Source organism: Macaca mulatta, chromosome 16, assembly GCF_049350105.2.
Source record: "Macaca mulatta isolate MMU2019108-1 chromosome 16, T2T-MMU8v2.0, whole genome shotgun sequence".
NCBI classification, from domain to species: Eukaryota; Metazoa; Chordata; class Mammalia; order Primates; family Cercopithecidae; genus Macaca; species Macaca mulatta.
The window spans coordinates 63,539,710-63,557,616 of NC_133421.1; the positions used below are offsets into that span (position 1 = coordinate 63,539,710).

General features: G+C 58.2%; 1 protein-coding gene across 2 annotated transcripts; it reads right to left on the reverse strand.

Moving 5' to 3' along the window:
• Positions 1–1,625: 1,625 nt before the first annotated feature.
• On the reverse strand, positions 1,626–17,571 carry STAC2 (SH3 and cysteine rich domain 2). 2 transcript variants are annotated; one of them, XR_013406689.1, is made up of 12 exons: positions 17,197–17,571; positions 10,060–10,366; positions 8,949–9,046; positions 8,683–8,773; positions 6,191–6,303; positions 6,025–6,097; positions 5,865–5,935; positions 5,310–5,407; positions 4,590–4,641; positions 4,078–4,215; positions 2,628–3,488; positions 1,626–2,141 (listed from the first exon to the last, which is right to left on the reverse strand). XR_013406689.1 is itself a non-coding variant. In XM_015119524.3 (11 exons), exons 1-11 carry the CDS (start codon positions 17,284–17,286, stop codon positions 3,384–3,386), a joined length of 1,236 nt encoding a protein of 411 aa, XP_014975010.1. In that variant the 5' UTR covers positions 17,287–17,571; the 3' UTR covers positions 1,626–3,383. The 2 variants fall into 2 exon arrangements, 1 of the variants encoding a protein (XP_014975010.1); XM_015119524.3 differs by having other exon boundaries at positions 1,626–3,488.
• Between the last annotated feature and the right edge of the window lie 336 nt (positions 17,572–17,907).

Sequence of the window (17,907 nt, forward strand, 5' to 3'; positions counted from 1 at the left end):
CACCCCCAGAGTGGGCACAGAGGAGGGCAAAGGCTACAATGGGGCACCAGCTGTTCCCAGGCCCTAGGCTGTGAGCATGCTGCAGGGGGTTCAGCCACCCGAAAAAGCTGCTGTGCTCAGCAGTGCGGCAAATAGGCTGGAGTGGGGTAGGCGTCCAGGCCAGCTGCTGGCTGGTGGCAGACACACAGCTGGGTGTGCAGAAAGCGTGGCTGCAAGGCTCTCAGGCTCTTGATCCCTGGAGCCTCTGGCCCAGCGTCTCAGGGTGTCTCTGTCTCCATTTTGCTGGTTTAAGGCATTGAGGAAGCCAGGGCAGGGGAGGGAAAGAGCTGAACTGAGAAGAAAAAGCCACAGTTTCCAAGACTGGCTTGATCACCAATTTGCTGGGTGATCCTGGACAAGTCATTAGCCCACTACAGGTCTCAGTTTCCCCATGTATAAAGAGGGCAGGATTGAGCTGGATAATCTGTGTGACCTTGGATAAGCCACCTAACCTGGCTGTACCTCAGTTCTTCCCTGTGAGAGGAGGACACCCCCACTCGCCTCCCGGGATCCTGGAGAGGATTAAGTAACATCAAGTTCCTGGCACGGTTCCCTGGGCACAGTAGGTGCCTATTTATGAGTTCCTCTCTTTAAGCGTTCACACTGGGCTTATGACCCCTTCTTCCACTCCCACGGCTGGGGATCCTAGGAGGGAGGGCCACCCTCCTTTCCCGGCTCTCTCCAACCCCAAGCTCCAGGGCCTTCCCTGGGTCAAGGGGCCCAAAGAAAGCTCAAGGAGAGGACCCAAGGTCTGGGCCCACCTGGCCTACCTTACTCAGGGGGCGGGGGCTGTGAACCAGAACCGGTGGAGGAGGGGGCGCTCCTCAGGAAAGACAGCCCCCACTCTGCATCCCGGCAGCGCCAGCAGTGCCCCAGCACCCCCGCAGCCCGCCTCTCTTCGCGCCCCGCTCCCCTCAGCCTATAAATAGCACGGGACGTGCTCGCCATGGCGATGACGCGGCTGGGCAGGCGGAGGGGAAGGAGGCAGCTCTGCCAGAGCGGTGGGCGGCGGGCGCGGCGGCGGGAGGGGTGCGGCCCCTCCGTGCTGGGCCCCGATGACAGGCGCGACTGACTCATCCCGTGGCCCCACGGGCCACGACTGTCCCCGCCGCCAGCGTTTCTGTCTCCGGCTTGGGGGACTGCGGGGGCGAGGCTGACTTCGGGTGGGTACTGAGCCCTCCCAGACCCCTGGCACGCCCGGCCTCGGAGGGCACCTCTGGGTGAGCAAGATCGGTCTCGATGGCCCTGGCGCGCAGGAGTGTGTCCGCCCTCGCGCGACTCAGGTGCAGGTGGAGGCGAAAAGTGACCGCAGACCCAAGCCGTTTCCCTCCAGCGTCCCCAGACCTCCTCCCACTTTCCTCAGGTCCCCTTTTGGCTCTCCCCAGACCCCACCCTCCTCGGGCTGCTGGAGGAAGGGGATGAGGCCTGGGACCCCTGCTATGTTGCCGCCTGCCCAGCACCCCTCCTTTCAGAGATGGAGGAATCCTTCCACCCTCAGCCTTGTCCCTCTCAGTATCCCCAGACCCCACTCCCCGCCTCCCTGCCCCTTTCCTTCCTCTGCCCCAGTGAGAGACACAGAGAAGATGGGTTGGGACAAGAAACATTTAATTAGGTGTCTGGGGGCTCAGCAAGGCCCCAGACCCATCATGCAGCCTCATGTACAGTGGGCATTGGGCCCGCCCCTGGGATATTGCTGGGGGGGCCTCATGGCAGCAAACAGGGCAGTGTGGCTTGAGACCCCGCTTTGCGGGGGAGAAGTGGGGCAGGGGCCTTTGGGTAGGAGGGTCTGTGTCTCTCCCACTGCATGGGAGGGTGTAACTGTGCCCAGGACGGGGGTGGCATGGGCTGGCACAATCAAGGGCATAAGAGGAGGATCTGAGCTTGGGGGAGGGAGGTTGGCACCGAGAAAAGCAGCCTGTATTAAGAGAGGGGTCCTCTCTGTGTATGCCCACCCACCCCATTTCCTGGTGGCCAAATAGAACATTCCACCTTCCTTGTCTGTCTTCCACCCGTCTTTTTCCCAGGGCTCTGTGTCCAGAACAAGGGAGCAGATAAAGCCAGCAAAGGGGCTCCTGCAGCACCTGCCCTGTCCCCTGCAGAGCCTGGAGAGAAGTGGGAGAAAGGTCAGCCCAGAGGGTTGGACTCCTGGGGCGGCCGGGCAAAGCCTGGGACAGGAATTGACAGTCACAGGCTTCCTTGGCGGGTGGTTCCTGTGTGACCAGGGGTCCTGACAGTGAAATGGGTTTGCTTTGACCAAGCATGGGCCAGGGTTTTGTTCTCAGTTGGGTTTCTGTGTGTCCAGGTAGCTCTTGGGTTTTCTTTTCTTTTTCTCTTTCTTTTTTTTTTTTTTTTTTGAGCCAGAGTCTTGCTCTGTTGCCCAGGCTGGAGGGCAATGGCGCAATCTCGGCTCACTGAAACCTCCGCCTCCTGGGTTCAAGTGATTCTCTCTTGCCTCAGCCTCTGGAGTAGCTGGGATTACAGGCAGATCCGCATCATGCCTGGCTAATTTTTGTACCTTTAGTAGAGACGGGGTTTCACCATGTTGACCAGACTGGTCTTGAACTCCTGACCTCAGGTGATCCACCCACCTCAGCCTCCCAAAGTGTTGGGATTACAGACGTGAGCCTCCACACCCGGCCAGCTCTTGGGTTTTCTACTTGAAGGGACAGTCTCTGATTTGTCACACCTTCCAGGGACCTCAGCCTTCCCCTCCTCTGTCGGCCCAGGTTTCAAGTAATGGGAGCGATTCCTGCAAAACTTTCCTGAGAATTGACGGAATGACAGAGGTGGAGACCAGGAGGTAGACTCAGGACCTTCCTATGGCCCTGGGTCCCCTCCCCACCTAGGGTGGAGGGCCGAGGACACAAAAAGGCCTGCTCCCAAGACCCCACTTGCAAAGGAGCAGATGCACAGTCACACACACATAGACCCAAGAGAGGCTCTGTGGGGAGAGGGGTGTGCCAGGCATGCGCAGGGTGTGTTGGCAGGGGAAGGCTGGGAGAAGCAGCAAAGAAATTCCCCAGGAACCTTCCTTAGGGCTGGACTCAGTCCGGCAAGTGGACTGGGGTGCCTGGGAGCTGGGTGGACCTACCTGTAGCTTCCTCATTCCCTCCCACCCCACCCCATCCCTGCCAAGTCCCAGAGGATCAACCCACTCAGGGCACCCCACCCAAGAAATAAAATCTTCCTCAGTACAGAAGGCTCCTAAGCCACAGTAAGTGGCACTTAGGAGAGAGAAAGAGGGAGGAAGGGTATGGAGTGGACAAGGGGGCCTGATCCCCTTCCTGGCCAGAAGCAAGGTCCAGGCATGGGCGAGGATGGCATCTGGGTTCCCTTGGCTCCTCTCAGATCTCGGTCAGGGCGTCGACTGGCACCAGGCCCCGCTTCTTGCCACTGCTGACGCGGATGAAGCCGTCAGCATCCTTGCTTCTGCCCACGCCCACACAGATCTGAGCCAAAGAGACATGGAGCTGAGGCCTGGCATGGCCTGCAGCCCTGGCCCTGAGTCCTGCCCATGGCCCCCAGGGGACCCACGCTGGGGGATGATGGGACCAGTGTCAGATGTGGATAGAGCCCTTTGCTGGAGTGATGGGACCAGATCCCACAAGTGTAGAGGCCTCAGCAGCAAGACCAGGACATCAGCAGATGCCAAGCAGTGCTTCAGGGCTGACCTTGGAGAGTACTGCCCTGCCTCACCCCCATCACAGAGCGGGTGGAGGGAAAAGGACTTGCCTCAAATTACACAAAAAGCCACAGCTAGCATTCAAACCTGAGCTTTAGACTCTGAATCCAGTGCTCCTGCTCTAACCCAAGCTCCCTCCAATGTCGTTCAGTCTCCTGTCTCTGTTGGTCACCAGCCCAAATTCCCCAACAGGGGCTGGCAGTAGGGCCCTGCAACGCTTTCTTTCTAACCCACTTTCCCCCCAGCTGCCAGGATCAGCCTCCTCCTAGAGAACATTTGCCCCCACACTGCAGCCTGTCTCCGCCACCCACTCCCTCCCTCCGCCATAGGGCCTGGGCTGGGCCTCAGGCACTCACCTGGTTCTCCTTGAGGCTCATGTAACCCTGTTCCTTGTTCCCGGAGAAGGGTTGGCAGCAGCGCCAAACATTCTCGCCTGGCCTCACCCGCTGCACAAAATTAGCTGGGAAGAAGCCAACCCGGTCGCCGATCTTGCCCTGGGGATGAGGTTGGCAATGAGCACCCGCACCACACCCCACCCCTGCTGCCCACCACTGCTTTCTCAAGACCCGGTTCCCACTCAGCGCCAATGCCATCATCCTCCAGATCTGGGGCTCTCTGTATTCCAGCCCCCACCCACGTGCCTTCTGGGCCAGGAATGGCATGAGGTGAGCAGAGGGACAAGGCTGAGGCAAGGAGAGTCAAAACTGAGAGGACGTCCCAAGGGTTGGTCCTAGTTTTGGCTGGGACCAGTGGTTGGAGGAGAGGTTGTCTTCGGGGCCTGGAGAGAAGGTGGGGGCAGTGCCTATTGGGGGTGGGGGCTGCTGGGGTGCCTACCAGGGTCCCTCCACTCCCCACCCTGCCAAGTCACCTTCCACCAGTCCTCGTTAGAGTCATCCACCAGCATGATCCGATCTCCAGGCCTGGGGAGGACAGAGCTAGGGTCTCATTTGGAGCAGGGAGTCGTGCCCCTCCCTGTCCTAGCAGCCCCTGGGCACCTCCTGGGGACCTGCAGTCCTCAGCTGGGAGACAGGATTTTTTTTTTTTTTTTTAAGATAGAGTCTCACTCTGTCGCCCAGGCTGGAGTGCACTGGCATGATCTTGGCTCACGGCAACCTCCGCCTCCCGGGTTCAAGCCATTCTCCTGCCTCAGTCTCCCGAGTAACTGGATTACAGGCACCTGCCACCATGCCCGGCTAATTTTTGTATTTTTAGTAGAGATGGGGTTTTACCATGTTGGCCAGGCTGGTCTTGGTCTCCTGACCTCAAGTGATCTGCCAGCCTCAGCCTCCCAAAGTGCTGGGATTACAGGCCTGAGCCACCGCGCCCCACTGGGAGAGGATTATTGATGCCCTCAGAGGACATTGTGTGACTACAGGTACAGCAGGCACTCTCTGGGCAGCCCAGGCAGAGGGCAGGAGACACGAGATTAGCATGAGTCACTCTTAGACCCTGGGCAGCTCCAGCTCCTGTTTGGGCTCAGCAGCCTCCAGCATGCAAGGAGAAGGTTCCTGAAAGCCCCCTCACACTGTGCTCCAAGGTCTAGGAGCGCAGAGCTGCCCAGCGGGGCCAGGTCACAAAGGGGACTTACTGCAGAGCCAGATCATTGTTCTCCTGGGGCAGAAACTTGTAGAGTGCGACATAGGAGTACATGGGCCCCACATCCTTCCGCAGGGCGGCTTTGGGGGGCTGCAGGAGAATCTCAGGGTCGGTGACCGGAAAGCACCACCCTCACTCCCCCCACTCTCCACTCGCTCTGAGTGTGCTACCCTGGGGGCTGCGAGAGGACACAGTGAGTCCTGGGTCAACGGCAGGGAGAAGTGAGGCCCTTGTACATGCTATGCTCACCCACCCCAAAGGGCACTGGGCCGGGCATGGAGAGGGGAGCCCCCTTCTGCCTGCTGTACCCTGAGGCTGCCTGCCTTTGGGACAGCAGAAATGGGTGCAATGGGCAGTGGGCTGGGGTGGGAGGGTAACTCCTCCTGCCCCCATGCCCTCTCATCCTGGCATTGCCCATCTCTGAGGATAAGTAAGGAAGCAGTGAATCCCCACGCACCATGCTCTTGCCCCCTATGAATCAATGACAAGGAGAAATTATACCCACTTCCCACCCTGGCCTTCCAGGCCAGTGCCCGTACAGGCTCACCTGCTGTCCAGGACTCTTCTCCTCTGGTCCTGGCCCTTCACTCTCTGCTGGGGCTGTGAATACTGGAGATGCTAGGGGCGGTAGACGGAGAGGGTGAGAGGCAGCAGGGAGCACCCTCCATTGCACCCCATTCCTGCCCCTGGTGCACACTGCCACTCACCACTGTCACCAGGCCCCTCCTCAGAGCTGCGGATGCTGCCTTCCCCATCCTCGGTCAGCTCATCCCGCTCACTCTAGGGACAGAGAGAGGAGAGGGCTCAGCCCCCAAGCCCACTGTCATGCTCAGACACCCCTCCACAAAAGACCCCCCTTTTTGCCCACCATACCAGGCTCCTTGTCGGGGACTCAGAGGTGCTGCTGAAACTGGAGCGGTTCATCAGTGCCAGGGAGGTGCCATAGCGCAGGGTCTCATAGACAGGGTCCACCTTCCCACTGGCCCCTGCGGAACATCCACCCTCAAGGCCTGGCTCTGCCCTGAAGCCCTGTATCTCTAGTCCCAGCTCAGCATGCCCCAGGCTGAGCTCCCCAGCTGCCCCCTCACCTGTCCCTCCCAGGTCTTCCTCTTCCCAGAGATGGCTCTGGGTCTTCCCATGGTGCCCATGCAGAAACCTGGAGCATCCTTGACTCCTCGCTGTCCTCACTGCCTACAGCCACTCCACTGCCTAGTCCTCCCTCCCAGCATCCCTACAACCTGTCCACATGTCTCCATCGCCACTGCTAGCAGTCTCATTTACATTACCACACTCTCTCGGCAACTGTTGTGGCCTTTCAACTGGTCTCCCTGCTTCCACTCCAGCCCCGCCAATCCACACAGCAGCCAGAACAGTTTTGTAGAAACACACAAATTGCCTTTAGAAGAAAGTCCAAAAGACTACCCTAAAATGGACCCCGAAGCCTCGTACCCATGGTCTCTTTTATTTTTTTTTGAGATGGAGTCTCGCTCTGCTGCCCAGGCTGGAGTGCAATGGGACGATCTCGGCTCACTGCAACCTCCACCTCCCAGGTTCAAGCAATTCTCCTGTCGGCTGGGATTACAGGCGCCTGCCACCACCCCCGGCTAATTATTTTTTGCATTTTTAGTAGAGATGGGGTTCACCATGTTTGCCAGGCTAGCCTTGAACTCCTGACCTCAAGTGATCCGTCCTCCTTGGCCTCCCAAAGTGCTGAGATTACAGGCCTGAGCCACCGCGCCCAGTTGTACCCATGGTCTCTTTACAGCCCCGCTCCATCATCCTCCCTCAGCCCCAGCCACTTTGCCCTTTCTTTTTTTTTCTTTTTCTTTTTCTTTCTTTCCTTTTTTTTTTTTTTTTTTTTTTGAGACACAGTCTTACTCTATTGCCCAGGCTGGAGTGCAGTGGCGCGATCTCCACTCACTGTAGCCTCTGTCTCCCGAGTTCAAGTGATTCTCCTGCCTCAGTCTCCTGAGTAGCTGGGATTACAGGTGCACGCCACCATGCCCAGCTAATTTTTGTATTTTTAGTAGAGACGGGGTTTCACCATGTTGGTCAGGCTGGTCTCAAACTCCTGACAGTGTGATCCACCCACCTCGGCCTCCCAAAGTGCTGGGATTACAGGTGTGAGCCACCATGCTCTGCACTTTGCCCTTTCTTTAACTCCCTGTCCTTCCTTTCTCAGGCTTCCTTCTACCCCACACCAGTCTTTCCACATCCTAAATGGATGAACCCCTTGTGCCTCATCCTTCACATTTCTGGGAAGTCTTCCCTGATTTTGCAGATGAAGACAGCGAGCTTTTTCTTTTTTTTTTTTTTTTTTTTTTTTGAGACGGAGTCTCATGCTGTTGCCCAGGCTGGAGTGCAGTGGCGCGATCTCGGCTCACTGCAAGCTCCGCCTCCCGGGTTCCCGCCATTCTCCTGCCTCAGCCTCCTGAGTAGCTGGGACTACAGGTGCCCGCCACCGCGCCCCGCTAATTTTTTGTATTTTTAGTAGAGACGGGGTTTCACTGTGGTCTCGATCTCCTGACCTTGTGATCCGCCCGCCTCGGCCTCCCAAAGTGCTGGGATTACAGGCTTGAGCCACCGCGCCCGGCCTGAGCTTTTTCTTTTCTCTTAATTTAGAGACAGGGTCTCACCATGTTGCCTAGGCTGGACTGCAACTCCTGGGCTCAAGCAATCCTCCTGCCTCAGCCTCCCAAGTAGCTGGGATTACAGGAACGAGCCACCACACCCAGCTGTCAGCACACATTCTATGCTCTATTCTCTATCTTCCCCACTTAAGGCACTCATACTGATGGTGATTGATTGATGATTTGCATGACTGTCCGTTTCAGTCCTATCTCCTTTACTAGACAATAAATTCCACCTTCTTCACTACTGTGTCTCAGAGTCCAGCACTGTGCCTGGCATTTAGTACGTGCTTAATGAAGTGCTTGTTGAAGGAATGATGACTAAATGAATGAATGAACCCCAAATTCAGGACAGGAGCATCCAGAGAAGGGAAATGGTAGGAGAGCCAAGAACTGTCTGTGCCAACGTGACTCACGTACCCATCTCAGAAATGTTTATTTCTTTTCTTTTTTTTTTTTTTTAAGATGGAGTCTCGCTCTGTAGCCCAGGCTGGAGTGCAGTGGCGTAATCTTGGCTCACTGCAACCTCCACCTCCTGGGTTCAAGCAATTCTCCTGCCTCAGCCTCCCGAGTAGCTGGGACCACAGATGCCCATCACCCCGCCCAGCTAATTTTTTGTATTTTTAGTAGAGATGGGGTTTCACCGTGTTGGCCAGGATGATCAGGGATGTTGATTTCTCATCACACCACAGTGGGAGCAGGGACAGCGGCCAGGGCAGTGACAGTGGCACTCACCAGTGGGTGGGGACTCTTTGCTTGTGGCACAGGCTGGTGGCGGCTCATGTACCAGGAGAGGGGAGCTGAAGTTGCGGCGGAAGGAGGTGGACTATGGCAAGAGAGGTCACAGAGGGTTTGAGGAGGTCATGGCCCATGGAGAACTTGGTCCTTCCCAAGCCCAGGGCCCACCCCACAGGAAGGAGCAGCCCCTAGGGAGACTCATTCCCCCATGTGACAGTACTGGCAGCACTCAGTTGGCCATCTCTGCTTGGGTCCCCGCTCACCGTCTTCCCTGGGCATTGCTGGTGGGAGATCTCCTCAGAGCACCAGAGGTGGACGCTGACTTTGCACGTCTTACATCGCAAGCCCTGCTTGGAGTTTCCTAGGAAAAATTTGGGTTCAACAATTGAGGACACCCCCATGGGCAAAGGGCAAAGGAGGGGCACGTTATGGCACGAGGAGAGCAAGGGTTGGGCATTCTCGTGCCAGCATTGAGGCTCAGCACCTACCCCTCACACAGTTAGAGTATGAGGGAGCACGGAAGCCAGAGTCATTAGTAAATGCAGCAGTGACACTGAGTATAGCGCCACGCCTGGCGGTGCTCCTTTCTCCGCCTGGGGTAAGAGGCACAGTTAGGGGTGGGTGCAATGGCTCACGCCTGTAATCCCAGCACTTTGGGAGGCTGAGGCGGATGGATTGCTTGAGCCCAGGGTTTGACCAGCCTGAGCAACATGGCACAACCCTATCTCTACAAATAAAATTTAAAATTAGCTGGGCGGCCGGGCGCGGTGGCTCAAGCCTGTAATCCCAGCACTTTGGGAGGCCGAGACGGGTGGATCACGAGGTCAGGAGATCGAGACCATCCTGGCTAACACGGTGAAACCCCGTCTCTACTAAAAAATACAAAAAACTAGCCGGGCGAGGTGGTGGGCGCCTGTAGTCCCAGCTACTCAGGAGGCTGAGGCAGGAGAATGGCGTAAACCCGGGAGGTGGAGCTTGCAGTGAGCTGAGATCCGGCCACTGCACCCCAGCCTGGGCGACAGAGCAAGACTCCGTCTCAAAAAATAATAATAATAATAAAAAATAAAATTAGCTGGGCATGGTAGTATGTGCCTGTAGTCCCAGCTACTCCAGAGGCTGAGGCAGGAGGATCCCTTGAACCAGGGAGGTGGAGGTTGCAGTGAACCAAGATCGCGTCACTGCACTCCAGCCTGGGAGACAGAGCAAGACTCTGTCTCAAAAAAAAAAAAATAAAATAAAAATAAAAGAGGCACAGTTAGTATTGGGGCCCCTGAACAGCAAGAACCCAATAATATATTGGGCAGCAACATGGGCCCACTCCCCAGCACCCACGCCGTCCCCTCCCTTAGGCCGCCTCAGTGCCCAGGCACCTACCGACAATGAGCTGATGGCACAGCTCACAAGGGCTGGCTCGCTTGAAGACATGTTCCTGGAAGCTGTGCAGCCTCACTGGTTTGAGCGCTGCCAGGGGGCGTGGGACTGGGCATGGGGAGGGGGATGGGGTGGGCAGGCCCCTGTCCGAGGCTGTGGGTGGTGGGGAGGGAGGGGGCAGTGGGGTTGGGGGTGTCAGCAGCACCTCGGTGGGGCACTTGAGCTCAGAGCCCGAGCGAAGGAAGAAGTTCTCCACGCTCTTACTTCGGAGGATGGTCTTGAGGGAGAGGGAACGCTTGAATCGCTGGAGCTGAGAAGAAGAGGGAGCTGTGAGTGGGAGCCTAGAGGGGGCTGGCCACGGTGGGCTTCCCCTCAGGGTGTCTCTGGAGGTAGGGGCGGCAGCAGCAGCAGCATGGGGGCTAAGGGCCGAGCGAAATGAAACAGGGAGAGAGAGGCTCCCCAGGTCCTGACAATGCTTCGCAATCTCAGGTGCCACAAGAGCCTGGTGGGTGACCTCCGCGGAGAAAGGAGTTCTGGCCGGGCAATCAAGAGTGGTGGGGACTGTGGCAGACTGGATGGCCAGGGAGTAACTGCAGACCTCCTCAAGCCAATTAAGGCTTGTCTATAAGGCCAGCCCAGTGTTGCCAGGTTTTCTAATTTTTCAAAAGAAATATAGACTTTTATGTGAAATTGGATAGAAACAAGTTTAAGAGGTTTAGTTCCATTTTTCCTTGAAGAAATGGTAGTATACTATATTTCCTGTGCCTTGTTTTTTTTCATAAACAGTAAATCTTGGAAATCATTCCATACCCATACATAAATAGATTCATCATTCTTTTTTATAGCTACAAAGTATTTTGTTGCATGGGTGTACCATTTACTCAAGTTTAAAAAAAAAAATAGGCGTGGTGTGGTGGCTCCTGCCTATAATCTCAACACTCTGGGAGGCTGAGGCCGGAGGGAATCCCTTGAGCCAAGGAGTTGGAGACCAGCCTGGGCAACATAGTAGCCACCTGTGTTCTCGAACAGGCTGGTGGGGGGTGAGGAGTGGTCGTCCCAGACCCTCATCCTTGGGACTGATTCTCCCCCGAGAACGTCTCTCTAGCCCTCCCCTCCCATTGATTCATCACCTCACAGCCCTTAGTTCAGGCCCTTATGCCCCAGCCTGCTTCAAGGCCACAGCCTCCCCTCCCACCCCCTGCTTCCACCTGCCCTCCATACAGCTGTTGCGGGGTGATACCTTCCTGGCTCCTCAGGACAGCGTCCAAGGCTCTCGCCCCAGCCGTGAGGCTCTCCTTGCAACTTAGCCAAACCTATCCTTCCAACCTGTGCCTTTACAGCCCAGAAATGAGGATTCTCGAACTCATGCATGCTTTTATGCCTCTGAGCTTTTGACGTGTTTGTCCTCTTCTCTGCCTCACTCAGTCCATACCCTCTTTATCCTGCCAATGTGCTTCCACTGGCCCTTCCTCCTCCGGGAAACTGTCTTCTGCAGGAATTCTCCTCATGACCCACTCCCTCCGCTGGTGTCCGCTGCATCCGGCCCAGCGTCCACCACAGCCTCCGCTCAGGTGATGCTTGTTATTTTTCTCACTCCCCCAGGAGATTGTGAGCCCCTTGAGGATGGGCACAGTTGCTGGCTTCAAATCCCCACGCAGGCTCTCAGCACATAGTAGGTGCTCAGTCAGCGGCCTTTGGTGAATACATAAGGCAGCTGCTGGACTCTCCATGGACCCTGCGTTCTGGAGGGCAGGGTCGATTCTGCAGTGAGGCCAGAGCTATCTCCACCTCTCACTCAAACACACCCTACTGAGTCTTCCCAGAGAGAGGTCTGGAAACCTCTTGACCCAGAGCCTTGGCCGTCTGTCTCCCTTCCCGTTGAGGGCCGCCTTACGCCTGCCCACTCCTTTCTACCAGAGACAGAAACAGGGGCCAGCAGCCTGGCTCCAGGCAGAGGGACTTGGCCAGGGTTCCCAGCTGGCACGCTGGGCAGCCTGTGTGCCATGGCTGCCTGCCTGGCCACCCTGCCAAGGGGATGGAAGTGGTGGCCCCTCCAGCCTCCGGGAGGCCAGCAGGCAGCAAGACAGAGGGGGAAGCAGAGGGGATGTTTGGGCACAAGGCAGGCTCTGGTGTGCCAGCTGGGAGGCCAAAGCCCTGGGGTGTCTGGCACACTGAAGTGCTCAATGCCTTCCAAACCCAGCTTCCTGGATAGCACTGTGGGCTTCTTTGTGTATCTGTGAGAAGCAAGGCTCCGGGCCCCAGATGCCTGGGCCTTGGAGCAGAGGTGGAAGGCTGGAGAGACAATTAATGAGAACACAAAACCCAGCCCAGGTCAGGCTCTGGGCCAGCCAGGGCTGAGTGTGGCTCTGGGGGCTCAGATGGGCCCCTAGAGGCAGGTGAACCATCCACCGTTCTGTCCAGGGACCTCAGGCACGGAGCACACAGGGTCACTGGAGGATGTGCTGGGGCTGGGGGCAAAACTAAACCTGCTACCTGAAGGAAAATCACCTCACTTCTTCTCTCTGAGCCTCAGTTTCCCCACCTCCAAGAGGGAAGACTAGATACTCTTTTTTTTTTTGGATGGAGTCTCACTCTGTCACCCAGGCTGGAGTGCAATGGTATGATCTCCGCTCACTGCAAACTCCGCCTCCCGGGTTCAAGCCATTCTCTTGCCTCAGCCTCCCCAGTAGTTGGGACTACAGGCGCGTGCTGCCATACCCAACTAATTTTGTATTTTTAGTAGAGATGGGGTTTCACCATGTTGGCCAGGCTGGTCTCAAACTCCTGACCTCACGTGATCTGCCCACCTTGGCCTCCCAAAGTGCTGGGATTACAGGCGTGAGCCACTGTGCCAGACCGGGAAGACTAGATACTCTCTTTATTTTTTTTATTTTTTTGAGATGGAGTCTCGCTCTGTTGCCTACACTGGAGTGCAGTGGCGCAGTTTCGGCTCACTGTAACCTCCACTTCCCAGGTTCAAGCGATTCTCCTGCCTCAGCCTCCCAAGTAACTGGGATTACAGGCACCTGTCACCATACCCGGCTAATTTTTTGTATTTTTATTAGTAGAGATGGGGTTTCACCATATTGGCCAGGCTGGTCTTGAACTCCTGACCTCGTGATCCACCCACCTCGGCCTCCCAAAGTGCTGGGATTACAGGCATGAGCCACTGTGCCGGCCAAGACGAGATACTCTCTAAGCAATACAAGGCTCTAGGTCCAAATATCCCCAGAAACTTACAACTCTGAGGGGCTGTTGTGGTCAGAACACTGGAATTGAGCTAGCACTTTATATGCAGCGTCTCATTAATCCTGATGCTGCCCTTGGAGGTAGTGATAATTACTGTCCCACTTTTCAGATGAGGAACTGAGGCTCATAAGGGTTCAATTACCTACCCAGGAGTCCTCAGCTGGTAAACAGCAGAGCCAGGACTTGAACCGGCAGCTCCGGCTGCTGAGCCCAAAGCACCAGGAGCATCCTGCTGCACTGGGCCCTGCCTGGGCCCTCACCCTCGCCTCTCAGCTGTGCCAGGAGCTTGTCCATCAGGTCAATCAGAGTTTAGGGTGAGAAGGGACCTGGAAGACTGGTCACCTAGAGCAGACCCCAACTTATCACCCTGAGATGCCCTGGCCACGTCCCCTCTCAAGAGTTGGTCACCTCTTGTGATGGGAAGCAAGTTTTCTCTTGGGACAGTCATTCCATCTTTGGGCAGCTCCAATCGCTGGAAAGTGCTTCCCTATATAGAGCTGAAACCTGCCTCCCGGGGATTTTCGCCTATCAGCCCTGTTCCTCCCTTGGCTCCAGAAAGGGCTACTTTCTCTCATACACTTCAGCCCTTCAAATATTTGAAGACATCATCTATCATGTTCCCCCCATCCCCAGGCACTTGTTTCCATAGTAATCATCATTGGAGGAGGTTCCAAGTCTCCCTACCCTTCAGGCTGTATCCTTTCCTGGTGCCCCCTGGTCTCAGTGCCAAGAGCCACCTCTGCTGGGTACCAGAGGCCTCTGGAACAGAATGTTCCAGGGTACCAGGGCAGCCCCGACTCTGCCGGCCGATTCCCTGGCTTGGCTGTGAGCCCCAGATCCTGGGGGGGGGGCGGTGGAGAAGCGGGAAGGAATGACATGCCACCTGGGGTGGCTGGCAAATGGCAGACTGTGGCTACAGGTCTGGGTTGGGGCATCTCTGCCAAATGACTTGATGCCTGCCCACTCCAGAGACGTCTGGCTTGGCTACCCAAACCACATTTTGGCTTAGCCAGGCCAGGTGTTCCTGCTCCTGGGCCTCCTCATTCCTGGAGAGGACCTTTTCCCACCTCTTCCCCCCACTATATTTTTGGTGCCCTCACTTCCCTGGGACCCATTCTCTGGCATGGGGAGAAGCTGACATGTACCTTGGCAAGTGGGCCTGCCTGGTCACTCTTCCCTCCCAATGCACCCAGAGTTTGTCCAGCTTGGAGCCTGGACCACCGCGTCTGTTCTTCTGAACCCCCTCCCAGAGACAGGGCCGGGCCTGCCTGTTTCCTCCCCATCTCCCCATACTCTGGACGGCCCCTTATTTCCTCAATTCCCCACAGCATCTCCTGAAAGGGCATGAGGCATCTGGCAGTGGGTGGTGGCGGACATGGTGCAAGCTGACTCAGAGCAGAGATGGCATGGGGTGGTCCTCCCAGGGGTGGCAACAAAGGGTGATGGGCAGGCCCTATGTGGTAAGAAGGGATGGAGACCAAGAGAGGAGGACTCACTAGGAGGGTTGTTGAGTGGCTTGGGTGCAGGGCTGATTCAGCCTGGGGGCAAGCAGGAGGCTGGCCAGTGATTCCCAGGGGGCAACAACACTGATGAATGCGGCTGGAATGTTGGCATCACTGCCTAATGGGCACTGGCCCCCTCTGTTGTACCTGCCTCACACTGAGCTGGGTGGGCAGCACCCAACCGCACTGTCTTCCATCTCCTCCACCCACACAGTCTGGAGACAGGAGCTTCTTTGGGCCAGGCTGAGGTGTGGGATGGAAGAAGGCTAGCAGGGGTCCTGAGTTCTCTCTCTGCCCACCTCTGCCCTGCTGAATACCCCCAACCTGACCCACAGCCCAGTCTGTGTTAGTGCAGAATCCTTCACGAGTGTGATGTATACGGGAGGGGTGGAGGGCCAGGGCTCCAGCTGGCCTGGCACAGAGGGGCCCGATCAGAGGTGTAACCCCTCCTCTCCCCTGGTCCTTGGATCTCCAAGCTCAGACCCAGAGGTGACAACATTGGAGGGTCCTGACCTGGGAAGACGGAGAGGTGCCGATCTGCAGGCCTTGACCGCCCCTCCCCACACAGCTGAGCAGGCGGCTTCCTGGAGTACTGAGGCAGCACCACCCCGCACTCCTGCCCACCTTCCAGAGCTCCCACAGAGGGGGCTGGAGAGGACAGGCCTCCGTGTGGGAAACAGAGCAGGGCCTGGGAAGGCCCCCAGTGCCCTGGAGGCAAGCAGGGGGACTGTGTATGTCTTCCCAGGGTGACTAGAGGGCAACCGAGGTCAGGGGTATTGGACTTAGGTGAGGTTCAGCTCCCAGACCCTCTGCTTGACAGAAGTTGTCACAAATATTCCAAGCAATATCCTCCCACCCAAACATCTTAGTCCTTTCCCAGGAGAGACTGAGACTCGGCTCTCTAAAGGGGAGACAGCTGTGGCCTGACAGACCAAAGTCTCATTTTTAGAAGGGGGCAAGAGAGGGTCAGGTGTGCATGTGAAGACTTGAACATGGAGACCCGCTGGGTCCCCTGGTGTAGGATGGGGGCTCCCTGGGGTGCCTCTGCCAGAGTCCACCCTGACCCTACGGCCTCCTCCTCCCGATCACTCCCTTGATGACCTTGACCTTGAATTAACCTCAGCTCCTGCGGGATGGTCAAGATGGAAGAAGGAGGAAGGGGGACAGTGGGAAGAAGCCCAGAGAGCGAGCCATGCCTCCAGAGCCCAGGCTCCCATCATTTCTGGTCCTCACTGTCCCCTTTCGCCTCTGGAGAACGGGAGCAGGATGGGAACAAAATACCGGGGAAAGGGGGAGGGAAGAGGTCTTGGCCTGAAGTCTGGGAGGGGGCAGGGCGCGCCCTTGGCACAGCCCTTTCTGCCCCATCCCCAGACCCGCTCAGGTTACTCCCGCAGAAACAGAACTTCTCGCGGGCCAGTCGCCAGCACCTAGAACTTGGGAAGGGAGCAGACGGATTAGAGGTGGGGGGAGTGCTGAGTGTGAGCGGCGGCCTCCCCCCCCACCACTACTTTCAGCGCCAGGAGTCTGGGCTCCGCCCGCCTTCGCGGGGAGTAATTTATTCACGGTGACTCCCGCAGGAGTAACAATCATCCATAATTAGGGTTAATGATGACATTCATTAATTACAATTACTTCTGTTTCTGCTTCTACCCGCTCCCCCTCCCCTGGTCCCGCTCCCGTGGTGGGGAGTGGGGCTGCCTGTCTTTCTGGTCCGGAGCCACAACCGCAGGCCCCCGTCCCCGCCGGTGACCGACGGCTGGCGCTGCCGCAGGCCCCCGCGCGGACTCCGCAGCTGCGCACCCCCGGCCGCGGCCTCGCTTCCCCGAGCCCAACCGGGCTAGGAGCGGGGAATGCAGGACTGCGGAGGGGCAGGGAGGGACACGCTGAGACGCGGAGATAAACACCAGGAGGCGCCGGGAGAGACGGGGAAAGACGCACACAGAGACACCAAGACACAGACACGCAGGTTGTAGAGACAAATTCAGAGACACCAGCGAGGACAGAGGCGCGGACTGAGCCCGGGACTGGGACCCGGCGGCCGATGGAGGGTGCGCCTCGCACGCACAGCCGGGCGCGAACCCCGCCCGCACCGCTCCACGCGCGCCCTCCGGCCTCGCTGCGCCCATCTCTCCAACGAAGACCAGTGGCCGCCTCCCCGGAAGGTCGCGATGGCGCGCGCGGGCGTGCGGTGCTGGTGTGATTGGGGGGTCTTCGTGGCCCTTCGTCGCCAACCCACTCCTCCCCCCGGGAGCGGCGCAGAGCCTCAGTGGTCACGCCGGCCTCACCGCGACCCTCGGACGCCCGGGCCCACAGGAGGACCCCGCCAGGAAGAGGGCGCCCGGGTCCGGGGCGCACGGGGCGGGGACAGGCCTCGCGCCCCCCAAGTTACCTTGGTTTCCTGGAGGGCGGAGACGGTCCCTGGGGGACTGTGAGTGGCCGCGTCATCCGGTTCGTTCTCCTTCTCGCTCATCTCGGTCATGGTTCGGGGAGAGGGGAGGAGAGGGTGCCGAGATCCGACGGCAGGCCCGCCGCGGGCAGGCTGCGGGTGGCGGGCGTTTCCGGGACTCCGAAGCCCTTCTCCAGAGGCTGCCCCCAGTTAGCCTCGGGCACCGCAGCCCCCAACCCGCGGGCTCAGGCGGAGAAAGTTGCCGGGGTGGCGGGCGAGGCGAGGCGACCACGCCGAGCCGCAGGAGCGGGACGACCCCGGGCGCGAGGACCGAGGGTCTGCAGAGGATGCTGCTCGCAGCGCGGGGAGGAGGGAAGTGGGGTGGCGGGGATGAGCCGAGGGAGGGAGCCAAGGAGCTGTCGGTGTCCGGCCGGTTCCGCCGTCCTCTGCGCCCGCCCCCCATCCCCTCCCCTCCCCCGCCGGACCCAGCCCGGCACCCGGCGGCCCCTCCGCCCAGTCCTCGCCGCCCAACTTTGATTTAGGAGGTCGCCTGGTCCCGCCCCCTGCCCTCCGCCGCTCCCCCGCGCCGCCCTGCAAATCAGGCTCTCAGCTATTGGCTGCCGCGGTGGCCAGGAGGGCGAGCTAGGCGGAGTCTTGGGGGGCTCGACACGATGGGGCGGGGCTTGGCGGGGAAAGAAGCGGAGGAGGGAGTTT

Excerpts from the sequence above, each read along its gene's own strand:
- STAC2 (XM_015119524.3), bottom strand. The coding sequence starts at position 17,286 with ATGACCGAGATGAGCGAGAAGGAGAACGAACCGGATGACGCGGCCACT. Across the intron at positions 5,408-5,864 it reads AGAAGAGTCCTGGACAGCAG|CCCCCCAAAGCCGCCCTGCG; the intron begins GTGAGCCTGTAC and ends ATTCTCCTGCAG. Across the intron at positions 4,642-5,309 it reads AACAATGATCTGGCTCTGCA|GCCTGGAGATCGGATCATGC; the intron begins GTAAGTCCCCTT and ends TGTCCTCCCCAG.